The sequence below is a fragment of the Sordaria macrospora genome, chromosome 6 (assembly GCF_033870435.1).
Source record: "Sordaria macrospora chromosome 6, complete sequence".
Lineage (NCBI taxonomy): Eukaryota > Fungi > Ascomycota > Sordariomycetes > Sordariales > Sordariaceae > Sordaria > Sordaria macrospora.
In genome coordinates, this window is record NC_089376.1 from 1,844,183 (window position 1) to 1,863,530 (window position 19,348).

Genomic DNA, 19,348 nt, shown 5'->3' on the forward strand with positions numbered 1-19,348 from the left:
GCCGCGCATGATGCCCCCTGTCCCCGTGTGGCAGTGGCATTTGCGGTGATGGGCTTGGCACGGATATCCCGTCTTCTTGGCTGCATCGCAGCAACGGCCAAGGAGAGCGGCATTCAGGGCACTGGACGATCACTTCTTCCAGAAAAGGCCCGAAGGTCAAGGGACATGAAGCGAGGAACGTGTGAGGTGGAAGAGGATAGCACAGCACAGAGGAGAAAGTACCTGCTGGCTTGCATCGGGAAAAAGGAGTTCTAGTAGATGGCATATGCTTCTTGGTGGCTTCTTTTGCTTTCCATCACGTTGGATTCCTTTTTATCGGCGTCATCGTGCTTTGGTGTTGTCATACCTCGTTTGCATTTCACAACAGGAGGTTGCCTTTCGTCGGAGATATCCTGCGGCATTTTACCTTTCACGACATGAAGAGGGATGTTAAACTGGCATGCAGTCATGACCGAGCCAGCTTACGGGCTAGCTTGAGAGAAAGGAACTGAAGGAGAAGACTGAGGAACTGGACATGACAGTCACACTGCTGTCGGAGGAGGATGCATATATCGCTCATGGCACTTTTTTCCTTCCGGTTGTACAACAAAAAGAGGAGTTTTCTTTCGGAGTTATGTACATGTGGTGTACCTGGTATACAACAGGATGAGTGTGCAGAGAAGGATAGGCAGTTGGCATTATTGTATTACATGGAGGTTATCTACACCAGTGGGCATCACAGACACGGCGTTATTTCGGAGTCCTGGGAACTCACAAGGGGTAGAATCGACTATAGACCTGCTCAAAATACGTTCTGCCATCACTTTATGGGCCTCATGTGATCTACTTTGCTACAATCTCTCCTCGTGGGAATCTTGATCGCTTTCAACGAATCGATTCGACCGGCAACCCCGGTTTTGGATCTACTTTCCGCAGTCCTGAGTCGGCAGAATTCAACTAGTTACCTACAGCAGAATTCCGGCGCGTTGGGTTCGGGGTTGGGACTAAGTTGGCAAATGTGGCCAAATCTGAAATGTATACCTCTACAGCATGCAGCGTTCAAGCCCACCAAAAATTCTATGCAAGACGGTGGTGATTCTGAATGTCCCTACACTCCCTCCAGCTCGCTGTCCTTGACGGGTGAAAATGATATGGTATCCATTGGAAGAATCTGATTCGCACTGCCCTACCGTAGGCTCTATAATTGTCTCCCCATTATTTTCTGCGGGTATAAAAAGCACATATTTGAGCAGTGCACAACCGCAGAATTCCGGTAAACAAAACTTGTGCTTCCCTAGTTAAGCCCTAGAAAATCCACATAAAATAGGTGTGTTCTGCAAGGGTTTAACTAGGAAAGCCCAAGTTCTGTTTACCGGAATTCTGCGGTATGCTTGCGTTTTCTGCTTGCCTTGCCGTAAGTCTCAAAACGAGTTGACCGGACTGGAGTTATGCGGTACCTCGGGCTCTTCTGGCTGTCTCCCCTAAATGATTCTTTTCTCGGGCATGAAAAGCACAGCACATATTCTTGCAGTGTACGTTCATTAAGATTTTGCTAGATTTGGCCAGCTTAGTCACATCCCCGAACCCCAGACGCCCCGGAATTCTGCGGTAGCAGCCCGCCTGTTGAGCCTTTTTCATCATCGCAAAGACACTTGCCTGCCTCACCTGCCTAAGCACAGACATGTGACACATGAGGCTTGGACTGACGGTGTTTTTTGCTGTCAAGACTGGACTCACAAATCTCACTTCTAGTGCTTGGCTTTGATCTCACCTTTGCATCACAACTCCTTTGGTTGGTCCCGTGGATGTAAACGGTGAGTGCAGGCCAAGCTGCGGCGAGATTAGATGCCATCAATTGGCTCATCTTTTGCTGGAGAGACCGATACCTCGGTGTTTGCTCCGGAAATTCAACGATGTGTTCCTATCGGATGACTTTCTTCCCCTTCTATTCACGATTACTGCCCCGAAGGCTGCTTTTGGGAAGAGTCGGGTTATGATCTGATGACGCAAGCGATTGAGCTGATCTGGTGAGAATGGCATATTTTGTCGTTTCATCTTGAGAGCTAGGAAGGTGCTACGCAAGTACCTTCCATATCTTGGGAATTGAGATAAGATTATTTCTAGTCGTGACTTCCGCCTCCAAGTTCTTGGAGCGTTGGTTTACTTCGGTTAGAAGGAGCATCCGTCCCATTGCCTGTCAGGTACTTTCTCGCCCGTTGCCTGTTATCTCAGACTTTTCATCCCCAAAATGCCTTCGGTAAGAGGAGGAAATCATGAATCTAGGAAGCAAACAAGAAGTGAGGCTGGCAATTTTTCTTTTCTGCAGAGAAAGGATGATGGCCTTCGAGATGAGATTGAGACGATTGCAAGTTCCGTCTCCAAATCCTCGGCATTGTTGTTGGTCCCAATGGCAGGAGTGTCGGGTGCGGTAGGTAGACGTCAGAGTAAACGCTACCTGAAAAGAGTGACGCTCTTACTGTCTGGTACTTTGGTCGGTTTGCTGTTTACTGCGGGACCGGTTCTTCATTCGAACTACTCTCGAGAAATCAACCACACATCGATCTCACCGGCCAAGAAGTACGTCTTACGATAATTCATCTTAACTAGAGATAAGATGGCATTGGAGTCAGAATTGCGAGTTTTGGGCTCTCGACACCTTTGCGCCGTGGCCCCGCTTCCCAAAGGTATAAAGGCTCGACCTTTCTTCCACTCTACACGCTTCTCTCCGTCCTTTCTCCTTTCAACTCAAAAACTCATCAGTCCAAGCTACGCCCGTCGAGTGGCATCAAGCACACAAACCCTCATACCAACAACACAACCACCATCATTCATCAGCTCGGCAACAAGAAAAATGCCATCCACCAAGTCCGAGATCGCGAAGCTACTTGAGCCTGTCCCGTCGGTTGAGTCACTGATTGCGGCGGGATTCAACGAGGAGTTGCCCAACTCCCAGCGCACAACTCTCCTTCCTCTGGACATCGGAGCGCTGGAGGTCATGTGCCAGCTTTATCTTCCTGGGGCCCGGCTTGAGCGGCTTTCGGTCAAGGAATCATTTCTCGATGAGCCCCTTGGCTTTCAGCAGGTTGCCAGCTTCTCCTGCGGTACCAAATTTCGCCCCTTTCAGATTGCAATCACGCAGACTACCAGCCATATTGATGCCATCAATGCTATGAAGGTGGCCCTGTTCTCCATGATCAACCAACATGGCGAACGTGATCTGGAAGCCGTGGAGGACAAGAAGCTGGGAAACTTCGCCGTCAAATCCCCGGATAACAAGCTTGTCGTCTGGACCCGTTGGACAACAACCATTCAACTGAATTCCCCTGGTAAGCAACTTTGATGTCTTCGTTCCTGGGAGGTGGCCGTTTTCTAACCGCGCTATAGATCTTCCCGCGTATTACGGCAGGCCGTCCGTGGACATTCTGGCCCTTGCCACCTCCCTTGATAAGGCTATGAAGTCCCACAAAGGAACCATCACAGAGGTTCCGAAAGCCGGCTTGCTTGAGGATCTTGGAGTGCTGGATCTCTACGACGTCAACAACCCTGCGACTATCAAAGCCAAATTCGACGATCAAATTCACCAAGTGAGAGAATACAGGGTGATCCAAGCTGAGGGGGGTTTCGTCGTAAGAGATGACGTTGGTAAGATGTATGGCAACACCCTTAATTCCGGAGGCCGCTTTCGCTCTGATCTGAAGGTGACTTGGTACAAACACAACTTCCCGCTGAAGATTGTTTTCCTCATGGCCCACAAGTCTTCACTGTGGCCAGTCATGGATGAATATAATATGGATTGGTAGGTTGCTGTTTTGCTGGAACTTACATACAATTGGAAAGAAGAGGACTACGGGTTAGCAGTCACGATTCTGTCACGAGATCACCGCTAAGATGGAAGCGTCTCACCAAGTCCGAAGTTATCAACAGCAATGTTGTCAAGTTGCGACTTATTGCTTATCAGTAGAGCGGGTCAAACATAGCACAGGAGGGGAGGGACAGTTTACCACGATTGGGGATATTTCTAGGATCTCAACAAGGTTTTTTGTTGACGAGCTGCTTACTTATCTGCTCCATGATTTGCGTCTCTCAGTCTTAGGACAGCCCCATTTAGTTGGCAGTTAGTAATGGCAAAGAGATCAAATTGGAAGAGACCTTCGGGTAGCTAGCAAAGGCAGGAAGTCGATAGAAAACATTTCGAAGTTCGCCATTCACAGTCCTCGCTCTCTGGCTCAAATAAGTTCCTTAATCTATCTTCCTTAATCTATCTTCAGCTGTGATTTTACATGCCCATGGTCTTTTGAAGTTCTGCCGAGTCACGAAGACAACAGCAGACAGGGGGTGGGGATAGCAAAGCAAACGCTGGCCATTGTCCGGAAATGCATCCTGACGTCCCCGCTAGCCTTTCAATGTTTCTTGTTCATTGAAGGGGAAATTCAAGTTGCATCCGAGCCCCGGTAATGCCGGCTTTGACTCCATTGTCCGGAGTCCGGATGGCCTTGCCCGCTGATGTGGCGATTTGATGGAACGCGATCCGAAAATCCGCATGGAAGAGCGACTCACTCGGAAGCAAAACATTATTCCATGGATCGAGGTTGATAGTTTTTGAAATGCAGGTGCGCTAAACTCCGGGGCCCCTGTTTTCTGTATTGCTTACCTTTGGTAGGTACCTAGCTGTCTCTTTCCTGTTTTTGATGTGACTGCAGGCGCATGTTGGCATCGCGATGTCTTCAATTTCATGTACCTCTAGATATGCTGTCATCCCGACAAGCAAATGAGACACTTGACCTTTTCCACGCCGTGGAAGTATCAACTGAGTGGAATTTATTCTGGTCTTGGCCATGTGAAGCTTAAATATCCAGGTCCACTTCCCGGCGTTGGGCTACGGGTGGAGGAAGTGGCCAAAAATGCCCAAGGGAGTTCCAAGTGTCTGCCAAACTTTCATCTTGATTGAGGGCACCTCAACCATGAAGCCCGGGCGTACCTTCCACTTTTCATCGGATGGCTACAAAGCAAACACTGACGCACATAATAGCTTGGACAAAATGATTCAAAACATCAAACGAAATACACGCACTCCCCATTTCAGGCAGCAGGACTAGTCAAATAGTGTCCAAGACAATAACAGGGCTGGATAGACTCACTTCTTATTCACTACAAATTCAGCAAGGTCAGCAATACCAAGGCCCCATTCACCAGATGCTTTCTCGTGTATATATTTTCTCATTCTGCCATTCTCCCTCTTCTCTGAGGAATCACAATCAACATCACCCCCTTCACAACAGCTTCTCCCTCGCGCTTTCTTCATCACAAAGCAACTCTTGCTCTTTCCATCTATCAACACCTGGCCAAACGACGAACACACTTTCCTCAAACGTCATATTCACTCGGCGCAAAGCATTACCGCCCTACCTCGCCCTTAATCAGCCACGTCTCACCTGCGTGAGTAGTGAAGGAAAGTATTCACCACCTCACCAGCCTTTCGCGCCTTCCCAAGCGTCCATACTCGACCGCATCACTCACCGAACACTCCACAGCCAGCTCACCAGTCCTCCTTTACCCCGCCAAAACTGCCATCAAAGAACATCACAGAAACGAGACACAAAAGAAAATAAGTCAAAATGGGTCGCTCAGGTTACGAAATGCCCAACAACCGCTCTTCCATGTCTGATCCCGACGCGCCGCCTCCCCGCAGAGCCGGTGTGGGCTTAATTGGCCCCAGCCCCTCCTGGTCGGCACAACAAGACCCCAAAGGAAAAGGGAAGGAGCGCGCTGATGCACCTCCTGCTTCATCTGATGAGGCTCAGCGCATTCCTAATGCGCACCTTCCTCCGGTTAGACGGAGCGCGGATTTCCGCGAAGCTGTCATTGAGCCTTTCCCGGTTCTGCCTGAGAGCAGGAGGCGCCACCGTGGATTTGGACTTGACGTGGGTCCTCGAACCTACACTCCGGTTGCCGCCGGAGGTGGTGGTGGTGCCAGTCGCGAGACTCACGCTCGTCCTCGAGCATTGGAGCTGAGGGGTGGCAGTAGCAACCAACCCATTGATGTCGACATGGGCGGCACATCCGCTTCGTTGTCGGCTGGACCAGGTGGCGCTGACAACGGTGATGGTATCGACGATGATGACCTGGAGACTCCTCGCGCGTCCCAGTTCGCGTTGCCGGATTATTCACCCAGGACTGCTTCTCAGTCTTCGCAACACCCTTTACAACCTCAACACTCGCAAACTTACTACCAGGGGAACAGACAGTACAACAATCTCCCTGCTCCTCGACGCGTCCTCCCCTCACAAGCCTCTCAGTTTGGCCTCGCCGCCAATAACAACAGCAGCGGTGGTAGCGGCAACTTCCAGTCCCACTCCCAGGCCTCGCAACCGGCCTTCAACTTCAACAACAACCCTCCTCCGTCTTCGTCTAGGCACAATGCCTTTACCTCAGGTACATCTCAGCCATCTCAGTTGTACGGTTCGAGTGGCTACGGAACTGGCGCGTACGGTTTGGACTCCTCCTCCTCCTCGTCCTCATCCTTTGGAATGAACAATGCAAGGGGCATGGCAACCCCCAACCCAGGTTCGATGGGTTACCCCCCGGGACTGGGCCCAATGTCTGCAGCGGCAAGCAGCAACCCCAGGACCGCCTTCAGACCACCGTCCGGATCCAGCTCCGGATCCAGCTCCGGATCCAGCTCCGGCTCCAGCTCCGGCTCCAGCTTCGGACAGGGACAGGGACCGGGACCCAGACTCGAGGACCGCAACTTCTCTTTCTTTCCGCCGCAACCACCAACCCAGGCCGAGAAAGACCGGCGCAGAAAGGCGGCTCTGGATGCCGGGTTTGAAGAGTTGTTGGCTAAGAGGCAGAAGAGGAACCACTAGAGGAGTGAACTTGTTGTGAGCAGTTCCAGTTCTTCTTCTGGTGTTCACGGACGTGATACTAACTACCTTAGTCGATTTTGCAGTGTTTCTTTCCGCCCGCCAACCGAGCACATAGTTGGTTGCATCGGATAACTTGCCTCTCGCCTAGGAGGTCCTCTTCACCTCCAGGCTCGTATCGGTCGCTAAGTATTGCCGACCTATCAGCACTACCTCCCACTCCAAGTGAAAGAAGTGCCTGCCAAGGCTCTTTTTTGCTTTCAGTCACTTTCATTTTAGCTATTAGACGCTAGGTCTAATAGCATCGCTTTTATGCTCTTTTTCTTTTCTTTTCCTGTTTTTCTTCTTTTCCTTTTTCTCGCCTTTCCTCGCCTTTTCTCTTTTCCTATTTTTTAGTCTCTCCTTTTTTTACATCTTTTTCTCTTCCTCTCCTTTCCTTGCTTCTTTTTCATCTTTTCCCCCTTCTTCTTTGTGTTACTATCTATCAGTCCATGCCTAGCAAGGTCTAGACATGGCCTCAATATTTTCCCAAAAGACATCTCCATCAGTCCAAAACGTATTATTTTTTTTCTCTTATAGAGATTCCATGTCTTTGCAAATGCGTATAAGCTACTTGCCAATGCATTTTTGACCACTTGAAATCCCTTTTACGTTTTTCTTCCGGCGTTTCGTACTTTCCATAACTGACTGACGGCTTTGCTGGTTGAGTAACCGGCACATATAAACAAGTTTCCACGACCCTTGAAGATCGTAGTCTCAGTCGTAGCACGGATCCTCGTAAAGTTCTCTTGCCTCACAGAGCACCTTCTGGTATGTATGGCAATTATCCTCATCCCTGGACAGGTGGTCAGGACTGTCGCCGTGGTTATAATTTAACTTGGCATAACGATACTGTGAATTGTTCATCGTGATTTCGAATTCGAAGTCGAATGTTGTAGGACTAAGCAAGGTGCGAATAATGCAGCGAGCTAACATACATGCCCAAATGAGGACTAATCAGGCTCACAGTATCCAAAATCTGAAACTCTTGACAAAATTGTACTTTATTTTTCCATTAGAAAGTTGGTAGATGCCGGTTCTCATATCTGTCCCGGTCACCAAGATAACCGGGCTCTGGATTACGCTCTTATATCATTACAAAGCAGTATGTAATACCAACGTCCCTGCCCAAACTCCGTGTTCCCCGCTAACAGATGTAATTTTCCTTGTGCCGTTGAAAGCTTTTTGTCTTTGCCGGCGAATATCTGTCTCTTCCAGATGTAATTGCTTAGAAATACCCACGAAACTCCAGCATAGAGCAGTGAAATTTTCTGTTCTGCTCCGTATTTTCCTTTGTCACGTCATTCATCAATACTAAAGTAGCATCATCAATTATTGAAAGTCCCAGCCATCACACGCCGCCACCGTTCCAATCCACAAATGTGTCGTGGTCGTTATTCAACAGTGGATCAGGCTCAGTATCGTATTCCCTGGACTTCTCTGCCTGTATTTGAAAGAAAATAGGTGTGCCTTCGTTTTGTTGTGCAGATTGCGAGTATGACGAGCCTGACTCGTCCGGATCAAGGGGCTGCTGTGACAGGCTGTTATACATGTCATCGAAATGCTCAGAAGAACCATCGACATAATTGGGATAGAACTGAGGCTCGCTAACCATCTGGTTTACAACCGCCGTGGAAGATTTCGGGGGAGCAGCGAGGTGGCCTGGCTGCGTCGTCGACATTACGGACATTTCTGACTGGGGAGTAAGAGGGGCATTGGATCTGGTTGAGGCAACCGAGGACTGTCGATAACGACGCTGCATCAACGTAGAGTTGTCGAAGTTATCTTGGCCAAAGGTTGGGGTGAGAAGTCCCGATAGCGGAGGTGTGCCATCGCCGACGCTTGGTGTGAGAGCTGGAGGTGTCGAGGTCTCGGACATGGACGAGTTTCTTGTGTGAGGACCGGCAGGGCGGTCGGAGACAGACATGGATGGCGAGCTGGTCGATCTGGGTAGGACAGCAGAAAGTGACTGTGTCCTCTGTCCAAGGCCTTGAGGCATATCAGAGTTTGTTGAGTTTCCCGAGTTTGCTGATACTAAAGGGACGTTTGGGGCCGACTGTGTCCTCTCGTGGAACTGCTGCATGCCATGGGTTGGCGGAAGACCGTAAGAGGGAGCTGAGCTGATGGTCATGGTCGACATTGTTCGCGGCTGCTGGGGCATGGACATGTACTGTGGGACAAGGGGCATCGCCGGCGGTCGGTTTAGAGTTGGAAAGGCTGCTGCAAATTGGGCATCGACCCTCTGGTAATGCTGCTCCAAGGCATAATCCTGAAAGTTGGCGGCGGCATATGGTAGCCGGGCTGTTCTGGGTTCCTCTTCCTCCTCGTACATGGCGTCGTTCAACACAGCCTCAGTGGTGATCTTGAAGCCCTTGCCGGTACGCTTCTTGTGGATTTCAGACGCCAACCTAGCCGAATGGATACGGGCCTCGAGACTGCGGTCTGAGCGGCGTGATGCCGCGACATAGGCCCGCTCCTGGTTGGCTTCATGGGTCCGAGCATCTTGAGGCTTTGGTAGGGTTAGCATGCCTGGTCCTGAATTTCTGGGGACTGTCGAATGGTCGACGTACCTTGGCCTTTGGCTTCTCTGTTCGACCTGCTACAACCTTTGATCTAACCTTCTCTGTTGTGTTTACCTCGATGCTTTCCTGTGTTGTCGGGGCTGGTTGGCTGGATTGGGAGATGCTCCCTCCCCTTTGCTTGTTGGCTCTCGGATCTCTCGGTGCCATGGTTAATGCCTGTCAAGGAACCCTCTCTCTGGGCTCTGTTCATACAAGTATACACCGTAGGCCAATGGGTGGTAGTTTGCCCAGGCTGACTACACAGGACCCGAGAGACAGGATATCTGTGCCTAGACCGAGCCGTGCCTCGAGAATGGTGTGGGTTGTCGGGCAGTGGCTCGCCAAGTGTTGTTTCGGAAGTCGAGGAATTCACACACAGCCTTTGAGAATAGTAGTAGTAGGTTTGATGGCTGTCGAAGCTCGTGGGCGGTCGTAGTATCAAGCCGAAATTGGGAGCATGAGAAGGGCGAAGACAGGGTGAATAGTCGGAATGGTGGTTGTGGATTGTCGACTTGGATGTGTACCGGTGGGAAAGGATTCGGGACAGGCGGGGGTTTGGTAGGAGAGCAAACGGTGTTTTATTTCGACGCTGGGAGCCTGACGTGTTTGCAGGTCTGTTTCCAGTCAGCACGGCGAATGCGTGACGAACCCGCCCAGATCGGGATCTGGGACAAGTCAGTGGTATCTTTGACGCAAGCCTGCAAGGGCGAGCGGAGACAGCCTTGGAGGTGGAGAGGGCAGGTGCCGGGTACCCTGACTCTCGCTCTCTGCGCAGGGGCAATACCGGTAATTGATCTGTGACCCCCTCGCACTTGCTCTGGTTGCCTGGTACGTACCGCTAGCTGAGGCCCGCCTACAGTACGTACATGCCAGATCCGTAGCTTCGGCCTGGGGCGAGTTCAAAGTCGTGTCTCTCGTGCCTGGCTCCTTGTTCCTGGAAGTGCTCACACTAGCAATAAGTGTGGAGGTACCTAACAGTTGCTCCGGATGGGGGAACAGGATTGGCCTATTTGGCGAGTTTCTAGTGTACGGTACCTCTACGGAAACTACTGTGGCTGGCAACAAGGGCGACAAGAGGGACGGTGGCTGCCATTGGGACAACTAACAAGGCGTACAGTAGGAACCTCAACTGAGGCGGCGCTGGTTCCGTCCAGAGTTCTATCCAACAATCGATCCACAGGGCCGCTGACAGACAACAACAGCAACAACAACAACAACAACAACAACAACAACAACAACAACAACAACAACAACAACAACAACAACAACAACAACAACAACAACAACAACAACAACAACAACAACAACAACAACAACAACAACAACAACAACAACAACAACAACAAAAAGAGTGTTGATCGATCGATCTCGATCGTGGTTGTGGTTGCAAGCTCGCAATGGAAGGCTTGGCTGTGTTGTTAACGTCGCCAAGTCGTGGTTCAAGTACTGATAAGGGCCAAAGAGGACACTGTGGGACTGTGTTGGATTCCGGACCAGGTTACAGCCAATCAGATAATAACTGGTGGTGGCTGCGGCCTGTCACTTGAGGTACGTACCCCTCGGCTAATCCACTTGAGGTGCCCACTGCCCCGCTCTGGTTTCGGTACTTCGGTACCTTGATGGACGGGAGAGCTTTGGAGAGCTTCAGAAGCTTCAAATCTGACAATGGCTTCCAAATAAGCTTTTGAGCTTCAGTCTTCGCTATGTTCGCCTTCCATGTGTCCGTTACACTTCTTTTGGCTACCTTGATACTTTGCCAGAGTTGGTGGACCACATTCCGTCGTTGAGAATCCAGCTGGACATTACATTTGGTGATGACATTTGCCAGGACCAGGTCTGTACCTACAGCTCATCGAGGCATCTCAGCTTGCATGCCGAGCTCAAGCTCAAGTTGTCACTGCCACCTCTCGTTGGTGCCCGCTCTGTATGTAAACAGCTGTCTTTGGAGTCTTGGTAGCTTTCCGACTTGTTGGTCGTGCATTGAACTCGGGGTAAGCTCGTCTGGTGTTGAAGCTCTGTTTTGGCCGGTTGGAAAAGATCTAGAATCCTCGAGTAGCTTACACGTTAGTTGTCTTGGTGTCTCGCGTAAATCTCAACTCAATTCGGAGACTACGTCTCCCAGTTTGTTGGCACTCAACGTTGACAACCTCTGGTGAGCCAGATGAGCTCGATTGGGCCCGTTCACTTCGAGGGGGCATTCAAACATTGCTCAAACACCCCGATTGGGGCCAATTCAGAGCTGCACGAAAGACAATTGTTCCAGACCCCGGGGAGGGAGTTGCAGATGTGGAAACCGCCAAAGTCAAGGCTGGATACTACTACGGGGGGAAGTGGATGGTGCCAAAGTCGGCCAGCATGTACCGGTAGCAGTACTGGTACCTCTACGTCATGTTGACGAGGAAGCCTGGATACCCTTATAGGTCGAGAAGAGAAACGTAGCAGGGAGGTTATTAATGGGATGGTCAGATATCTTTATACGATCCTCCAGACTGTAGTCTACCGGACGGCAGCGGGGCTTGACCTGAGCTTGCTGCATGAAACTCCTCCGAGAGCATGCATTGAGTCTGATTGAGCCATTGACAACAGCTTGAGCAACTCCGCAAGGGCTGGTGCGTGTCTGCAGTCAAGAAGTGGTCCCGGTTTGACCCAAGTGGGAATCTCCCGCGACAATGACTTCAGATGAAGCATCTGGACGTTTGACAAGCAAAAGTTGGGGTCCAGGGGTAGCTCGGCGGGGAAGCCTGGGCAGGGTCTCAAAAGGTTAAACAACAGAGGTGAGGTGATGCCTTGCACCCTGGGAATCATTGGCTTCACCGTGAATAGGTAGAGGGCGACAGTGGAAAGGTTCCCGGTGATAACAAACTTGGAGATGGGAACACGAGGGTGGCACGGTGGTTATCAAAGTCCGATTGTTATCACCCTAGATAAGTCGATGTGATGCCGGATTACCGAGGGAGCTGGGCTACCAAAAGAGAATGCCCGGCATCGATGAACAACCACACAACGTGCAACATATACACATAAAGGAGAGCATAACACTGTGTCTTTGCGAAATGCATTCCATCGAGATTCTGGTATCGCCGCTTCTGTGTCGTGATGGTTCAACAGGGTAGGGTATTGGCGCCCTGTTGTGCTGCTCGATTCTGTCCTTCTGGCCGTGGCGTTATTTGGGCTTTGGTTCTTCTGCGCAAAAGGTGGCCCGGAGAATGTGCTCCGGCCAAGCAGCCGAGAAAGGACAGTGCGCATTGCAGACCGCGGGAGACTGGGAAGGTACCTGCTCCCTCAGAGCGCACTAACAATTCTTTCCCCACAACTTTCTTCTACACTACAAGCTTCGCTGACCAATAAGATAACCCCAAGTCCTCACACATCTAGAAATCGTACCAGTTTTCTCCGCTCGCTCAGAAGCTTCCTCTTCTTGCGTTTCAATTCCGATGCAGTGGTTCCATCCTCTTCAGGTTCAACTTTGGTTGCAACGCTGCTATGTACACATATTGAAGAGATTCCTGTGCCTCCACAGCTCCTGCCACATGCAACCGCCCCGGAGCTAACCTAATCGTCCGGAGAATAGCTCCTTGCAGAGCCTTTCAATTGTGATTGATTTCTCAGCATCCATGGTGATGTGCAATGTTCAGTGTGCCGAGATGAAATATATGGCCTGACATGACCACAACTAGCAAGTGACAGTCCTCGCTGACTTGACCGTGGCGATGCAAAAATTCAAAAGTGCGACCCGAGCGGTTGGCCGGGATAGGGAAACACGAGCGAAGGGGGGAATGGAGGGGTCTTAGAGAGGGGAAAAGATTGCCAGTGGAGTTAGTGTAAAGTACCTCTAGCGTATGGGATTTCGTCTCTCTTTCAGAATGCCATGTCTCCGACGGACTCTCCGCTGCCATGCGATTGACGTTTTTGGTTCCCGTCGCTTGACCCCACCTGTGCCGTGCCTGCCCGGCTCCACCGTTGCGTCATTATTACAGTACCTTACCTTGTCTTATCGATAACGGTCGATTCCCACACAATTGCTAGAATTGCCCAATTGCTCTCCCGAATTCCAATTGATGTCATATGCTTTCGACGACAATTCGAGAACCGCAAATCTCAGGGTCGCGCGGCTCCATTCAGTCCCGTCCATCCGTATGACTCCAGATCCCTTGCTCTTCACCGAGTCCGCGATTATAGCATCATCCAAATACCCAATGGTGCGACTACTGGATATACAGTCTCTGCAAATTATCCGCTGTCAACAAAGCAGTAAAAGGTACTCTAGGCACTCTGCTCTTGTGGAGCAGAAAACGTTGACAGTTAGTGACATGCAAGTCACTTGAGACCACTAGAAAGCGCTTCACATGCTGACATGCCATGCCATTGTAAGCGACATGCACGTTCAGATCAATGTTGGATCTTCCTGTATCCCATTTGCCACGGCTACTTTTCCGACAAGAATGGAACCCCTGCAAGTGTCCTGCTACCCGCTCACTCGGCCCTTGCAGCCCCCCGTCTTTAGGCACACTAGCCCCTTAGGTAACATCAACCTCAGAAGAGGAGGTCTACCGAAGTGCAACCAAATGTTGCCTTGAATGCTTTTTAAACCTACGGTCAGGCTTAGGTATGTCGATATCGCCAACGTGTGCCCATGGCGACATGCTCAGTGTATCCCGAAGAGCCTCACCACCTTAACCCGTGCAGAGTTTAGCTCGACCCACTATGGTAATGTAAAACCGGCACTTTCACCCTATACTGGTAGGCGCCGTGTCTCTTTTTTTTTCACTCTTTGGTGCTAATCCTATCCCAGTCCATTGAGAGCTGGCTTACCACGCTACCAATGCAACAGAAATTCTCGGCAGCACCGTTCCGACAGCACAGAAGAAGAGCCAAACTCAAAGCCAAGCTCAAGCCCATTGCCATGATCGAACACGTTTTCAGACGTTATAGCCTTGGTCGAGTACACTCACACATGTCTAATCAGATATAATTCGTCCCCTCGCTTCCCGTCTGGGAGTTTGTTCGTGAGCATCTCTCACTTTTTCCAACTGTACGTTGCTGCGGTACCTTGAAGAGAGTCTGGCCGGAGACTTTACTCCCCGCACCCGCACTACTCATCATTCGTGCCTTTGTTCTGAAAATTCTAGCAGAAGCCGGAATCCCCTCCGCATACGGCGACTGAGATTGTCATGCTTTCGTCATTTCTACATGTTTACCCCAACGTCCAAGCGAACAACATCTGCGCCTATCTGCGAATTAGACGATTCTTCAAGCGATCTCAACGGAATGGAGCCTTAACGCCGGCGTGGTAGGGGACCGCGGCTTGGAGGCCATCAGTAAGACTAGACCACTCTCTTAGGACCACATAAACGCAGTACAGTAGTATCAATCCATCGAGGACCCTCTTTGTCAACAGAACCGCTATCGTAAATATGACGTCGGCAGCCCTCGCGCGTCTATCGGAGCCAAAACTGTACAAGTGTCGAAATGTTTAATCTGGCAGCATCAGCCACGCAGTCAGCCCATCAGGTTCAAGCCACGGCCGGGGAATATCGCAAAGGAGTTTAGACGCGTGCGGACGGGGTAGGTATGTAAGCCACCACCGCGAAGAATTAGTCCCGTCATCAGCAGCTAGAGATCGGAATATTTCCGTCCGCCTTACACGTGTAGCATACACAGACAACATACGCAGCACAGCACAGACACTCGTGCTTGTAAGGATTATGTTCATAGTGTAGTATTAGATCCAAACCCGGGATACTGCTAATTCTCATTCGATTTGGATACCTTAAATGGACGTGCTAAACTTCTAAGAGTAAAGACTGGCCCCCATCTGCACGCCCGCTGTCACCCTCTGAGCGCCAGACACTCGCTTGAAGACTTAGATCGGGTATGGCGGCACGCTAAGAGGAATCCAAATCGAATGAGAATTAGCGGTATCAAGCGTCCCGATCTTTCATCCCGATCCTAGGATGTTCTCTCCCACTCGAGCGGGACGGGAATAAAGGAAAGGGTTGGTGCGCAACCGCAGCAGCACCCTCTTCCTTCATAGGTAGGCAGGCGGCTATAGCACCTGTGTGAAACACCGTGTCCATTAAATGAAGTCTAGTCTGTGCGTGCGTGTATGTCTGTGTGCTTGTGCCGCACGTTCACACGCGGAAACAACCTACACATGGGCAGCACATTCCACGCACGCAGTGCATTCACTGAAGCAGGACCAATTCCTCCTGGACTATCAGACGAAACTAACCCCCCTCCTCGCGCCGGGAAGTTAACAACCCTGACACACCAAACACACATGGGCAGCCACATTCCGCGCACGCATTGCATTATGTCAAAGCAGGACCAATTCCTCCTGGACATCAGACGGGACGAAACTGCCCGGGAAGTTAACTTCCCGTGCCAGCTGCGCTCGAACCCAACCCCGTTTCCCGTCTCTGGTACAGTACAGTAGGTATGGCAATGGCAATGTCACGGGAATACGCGGCAAAGTCGTACGCCAGAACAAAACTCCTCTGCCGAAAGATGGTGGCGGAATCCGGGTCAAAGTCGTGTAACGTCAGTCAGGTTGGCTCACGTCTTTGTGCCTGTATATGTGTGTCTGTTTATCTGTTTTCGTCTTGATGCATTTTCCCTTCCCCTCTTTGCGTTTTAGAAATCCAATTAGATCCTGCCCACGCCGATTTTCGCTTGCATATATCTGATAATATGAATGTAGAAAGAATGCCCGAGAATGGCATATAACGCAAGGAGAGAAAAAAACCCTAAAGAAGAAAGCAGCAAAAGGCAAGGACAGGCAAAAGAGAAGGGGGGGAGAAGAAAGAACAAAAAAGAGAAGGCGCAGAAGACGCCGGGAATTGAGCCCGACGTGGGGGTCGAACCCACAACCTTGAGATTAAGAGTCTCACGCTCTACCGATTGAGCTAGCCGGGCAGCTGGAAGCTGCCATGATTGGTTAATTGCAGGCCTTGGAATAAGATACTATATAAAGATCAGGAAATCTGAGCTGGATATGTAGCTGACTCAGGTTGCGCTTCAAAGCAAGAGAGTGCATGCAAATGCTGGAATGCTGCTGGATTAGGATGACACTCGTGCTTTCTTCGTCGCGAAATCTGCGAACATACCTGCCCTACACGTTTTCGTTAGATGTGGGCTAAGGAAGAGGAAAATATCGATGCGGCTTCGGAAACAATTTGATTCTCCAGAGGATGGCACTGCGCGTGCAAAGCGATGTCTGGAACACTACCAAAACGTGGGAAAACTATTCTATTGGCGAAGTAGAAGGAAACTTTCGCCCACATTGCCTACATATGTATTTAGTTAGAAGTCCTAATCGGTAACCTTGCACTGCCTTGTAACCCACTAACAGCTGAGAAACTTGTCTGTCTGTCTGGACTTGCCAGACTATAGACATTATTATTCCTCAGTCGTTCCTACGTAGCCCGAAATTTGTGTCAGCTCCTTCTTGTATCTAGGAAGGCAAGTCTGTCACTACTCGCGGAAGTCGGACTGGACCTCTTACAAAAGGCATATCTAACCAATCATTATGTTTCACGGATGGGGAGCGAACACAACTACAAAATCCATGTTCACAGAAGAAGTAAAAAAACGTAAAGAAAAGGACAAAAGAAACAAAACATAGACAAGACAGTTCAGCGAACATGGAGAGTTCAGCGAACATGGAGGAGTTTCACGCAAAAAAAATGCAAAAATGTGGGTCTCTCCCGCCGGGAATTGAACCCGGGTCTCGAGCGAATCGAACCGATGATGTTCAAGCTTGACAAGCTCACATACTGACCACTATACTACGGAAGATTTACAGTTGTAAGGCAACTGTCGTAGTGTTTGTTGCAGAATTGCTCGCTAAAGTGAGTTTATATCCAAAGTTCCAAACGGTACCGTTTTGCTTAAGATGAAGATGAAGATGCAGATGCAGCTGTAACTTCGCAATCCGACGAACATGTTGTTGCCCCTGACATTCACATCACATGCACTGCAAATGTAAAGTTTGGCTACAATTTGCATGTAAAAGAAATTGATAACTTTAGAACTATTGTCTAGAAAAACTAACGTTCCTGTAGTATCGTATCATGAAGTCGTAAAAAACATCCACCATTCTTTCCCATGGCCTGCCTCTCTGTCTGAAACGCCATTTTATCTCATCTTCCTTCATTCATTTCTTCTTGAGGTATCTTTCATCCAATCCTCCATCTATCAGAACATTTCTACCGTTCTATTCCTCTCACTACTGAAGATGCTGCTCACTAGCCACCCTCGGCTGGCCCTTACTCCACAACCCCGTATGCGGCCACGTCCAGTTCTTCAAGAACGGCGGGTCCATACCGACCTCAAACGCCATCGTCTTTGCCTTGAGCTGCTCATTCCTCAGCTGCTCCCTGGCGGCAGCCCCACGATTACCCAACAAACCCGTCATGTGGTCGATAGCCTCCATGGCCAAGCTAAACCTGTCCGTACCGTTGCGGATGGCCAGCTCCAGCGGCGTGTCGATATTGCCCTTCTCGCGATACCCGCGCACGTGCACGTTGTGCGAGCCGGGACGCTTGTAGGTCAGACGGTGGACGAGCCAGGGGTACGAGTGGAAGTTGAAGATGACGGGCCTGTTATCGGTGAAGAGGGCGGTCCACTCGGCGTCCGTCAGGCCGTGCGGGTGCTCGTCGTGCGAGATGAGCTTGAAGAGGTCGACGCAGTTGACGCAGCGGATCTTCAGCTCGGGGAAGTGCTGCAGCAACAGGTCGATGGCGGCCAGGGACTCGTGCGTGGAGATGTCGCCGCACGAAGCCATGACTAGATCGGGCTCCTCGCCGCGGTCGGAGCTGAACTGCGGCCAGATGCCGATGCCCTTGGTGCAGTGGATGATGGCGTCCTCCATGGGAAGGTACTGCAGGTGCTCCTGCTTGTCGGCCACGATGACGTTGACGTAGTTGGCCGAGCGCAGGCAGTGGTCTGTTACCGAGAGCAGGCAGTTGCCGTCGGGCGGGAGGTAGATGCGGACTACCTCGGGCGACTTGTTGGCTACGACGTCGAGGAAGCCAGGGTCTTGGTGGGTGAAGCCGTTGTGATCTTGACGCCACACGACGGCCGTCAGAAGAATGTTGAGGGAGGCGACCTTGTTACGCCATTCAACCTCCAGGCACTTCTCGAGCCATTTGCAGTGCTGAATCCAAGGTTAGTGATATGACGATGTGATGAGAGAAAAAGGAGCGAAACATACCTGATTGACCATGGAGTCAATGACATGAATGAAAGGCTCATAGCTGTTCAGGAGACCATGGCGACCGCTGAGGATATAGCCTTCCAGCCAACCCTCACATGTGTGTTCTGAGAGCATCTCCATCACACGACCCTCGAGGGCCAAGTTACCGCCGTCCTTGTCCTCCTCAAAATATTCTCCCAGCCAGACCTTCTTGCCCGCCTCGTAAACCTTTCCGAGCTTGTTGGACTCGGTCTCGTCAGGACCAAAGAGTCGGAAGGTGGTAGGGTTCTCTGCAATGATATCCCGGAGGAACGTGGACATGTTGGTCATGCTGGCGGCCATGGTCGATGCCGGCTTGTCGACCTTGAGAGCATACTTGCGGAAGTCGGGCATCCTCAGAGGCTTCCTGATGGTGCCGCCATTAGCGACGGGGTTGGCGCTCATCCGGCGCGTTCCAGTCGGGCAGAGCTCCTTGAGATCTTCGCTGATCTTTCCATCCTTGAAGATGCGATCTGGCTCATAGCTCTTCATCCACTGCTCAAGGATCTTGAGATGCTCGGGCTTTTCGTGCACATCTGTGATGGGCACCTGATGAGCACGCCAGAACCCTTCGAGGAACTTGTCGTCGATCTTGCGCGGACCCGTCCATCCCTTGGGGCTGCGGAGGATGATGACGGGCCACCTGGGCCTGAAGGCCTTGCCGGACTCCC

General features: G+C 50.8%; 3 protein-coding genes and 2 non-coding genes across 5 annotated transcripts; 2 read left to right on the plus strand and 3 right to left on the minus strand.

The window, feature by feature from the left end:
- Window positions 1–2,593: 2,593 nt before the first annotated feature.
- SMAC4_12946 (uncharacterized protein) lies at window positions 2,594–4,148 on the plus strand (the record flags this gene model as incomplete). The annotated part of the gene is made up of 2 exons (XM_066091180.1): window positions 2,594–3,305; window positions 3,364–4,148. 2 exons carry the CDS (start codon window positions 2,594–2,596, stop codon window positions 3,777–3,779), a joined length of 1,128 nt encoding a protein of 375 aa, XP_065947475.1. The 3' UTR covers window positions 3,780–4,148.
- Window positions 4,149–5,594: 1,446 nt separating this feature from the next.
- SMAC4_06394 (uncharacterized protein) lies at window positions 5,595–6,845 on the plus strand (the record flags this gene model as incomplete). Its single annotated transcript, XM_003344691.1, has 1 exon — window positions 5,595–6,845. The coding sequence occupies one exon, from the start codon at window positions 5,595–5,597 to the stop codon at window positions 6,843–6,845; it is 1,251 nt and encodes a 416-aa protein (XP_003344739.1).
- Window positions 6,846–7,867: 1,022 nt separating this feature from the next.
- Window positions 7,868–10,141, minus strand: SMAC4_06395 (uncharacterized protein). The gene is made up of 2 exons (XM_003344692.2): window positions 9,452–10,141; window positions 7,868–9,390 (listed from the first exon to the last, which is right to left on the minus strand). The coding sequence occupies exons 1-2, from the start codon at window positions 9,608–9,610 to the stop codon at window positions 8,233–8,235; spliced, it is 1,317 nt and encodes a 438-aa protein (XP_003344740.1). The 5' UTR covers window positions 9,611–10,141; the 3' UTR covers window positions 7,868–8,232.
- A 6,143-nt stretch (window positions 10,142–16,284) lies between these two features.
- Window positions 16,285–16,357, minus strand: SMAC4_13971. Its single transcript has one exon. It is a non-coding gene; the product is annotated as a tRNA-Lys (tRNA).
- A 786-nt stretch (window positions 16,358–17,143) lies between these two features.
- SMAC4_13972 lies at window positions 17,144–17,239 on the minus strand. The gene is made up of 2 exons: window positions 17,203–17,239; window positions 17,144–17,178 (listed from the first exon to the last, which is right to left on the minus strand). It is a non-coding gene; the product is annotated as a tRNA-Asp (tRNA).
- Between the last annotated feature and the right edge of the window lie 2,109 nt (window positions 17,240–19,348).

What these genes read in the sequence shown, in the direction of transcription:
- SMAC4_06395 (XM_003344692.2), bottom strand. Translation starts at nt 9,610, where the DNA reads ATGGCACCGAGAGATCCGAGAGCCAACAAGCAAAGGGGAGGGAGCATC. An exon ending in CAGAGAAGCCAAAGGCCAAG is followed by an intron (nt 9,391 to 9,451) that starts GTACGTCGACCA and finishes ACCCTACCAAAG; the next exon opens with CCTCAAGATGCTCGGACCCA.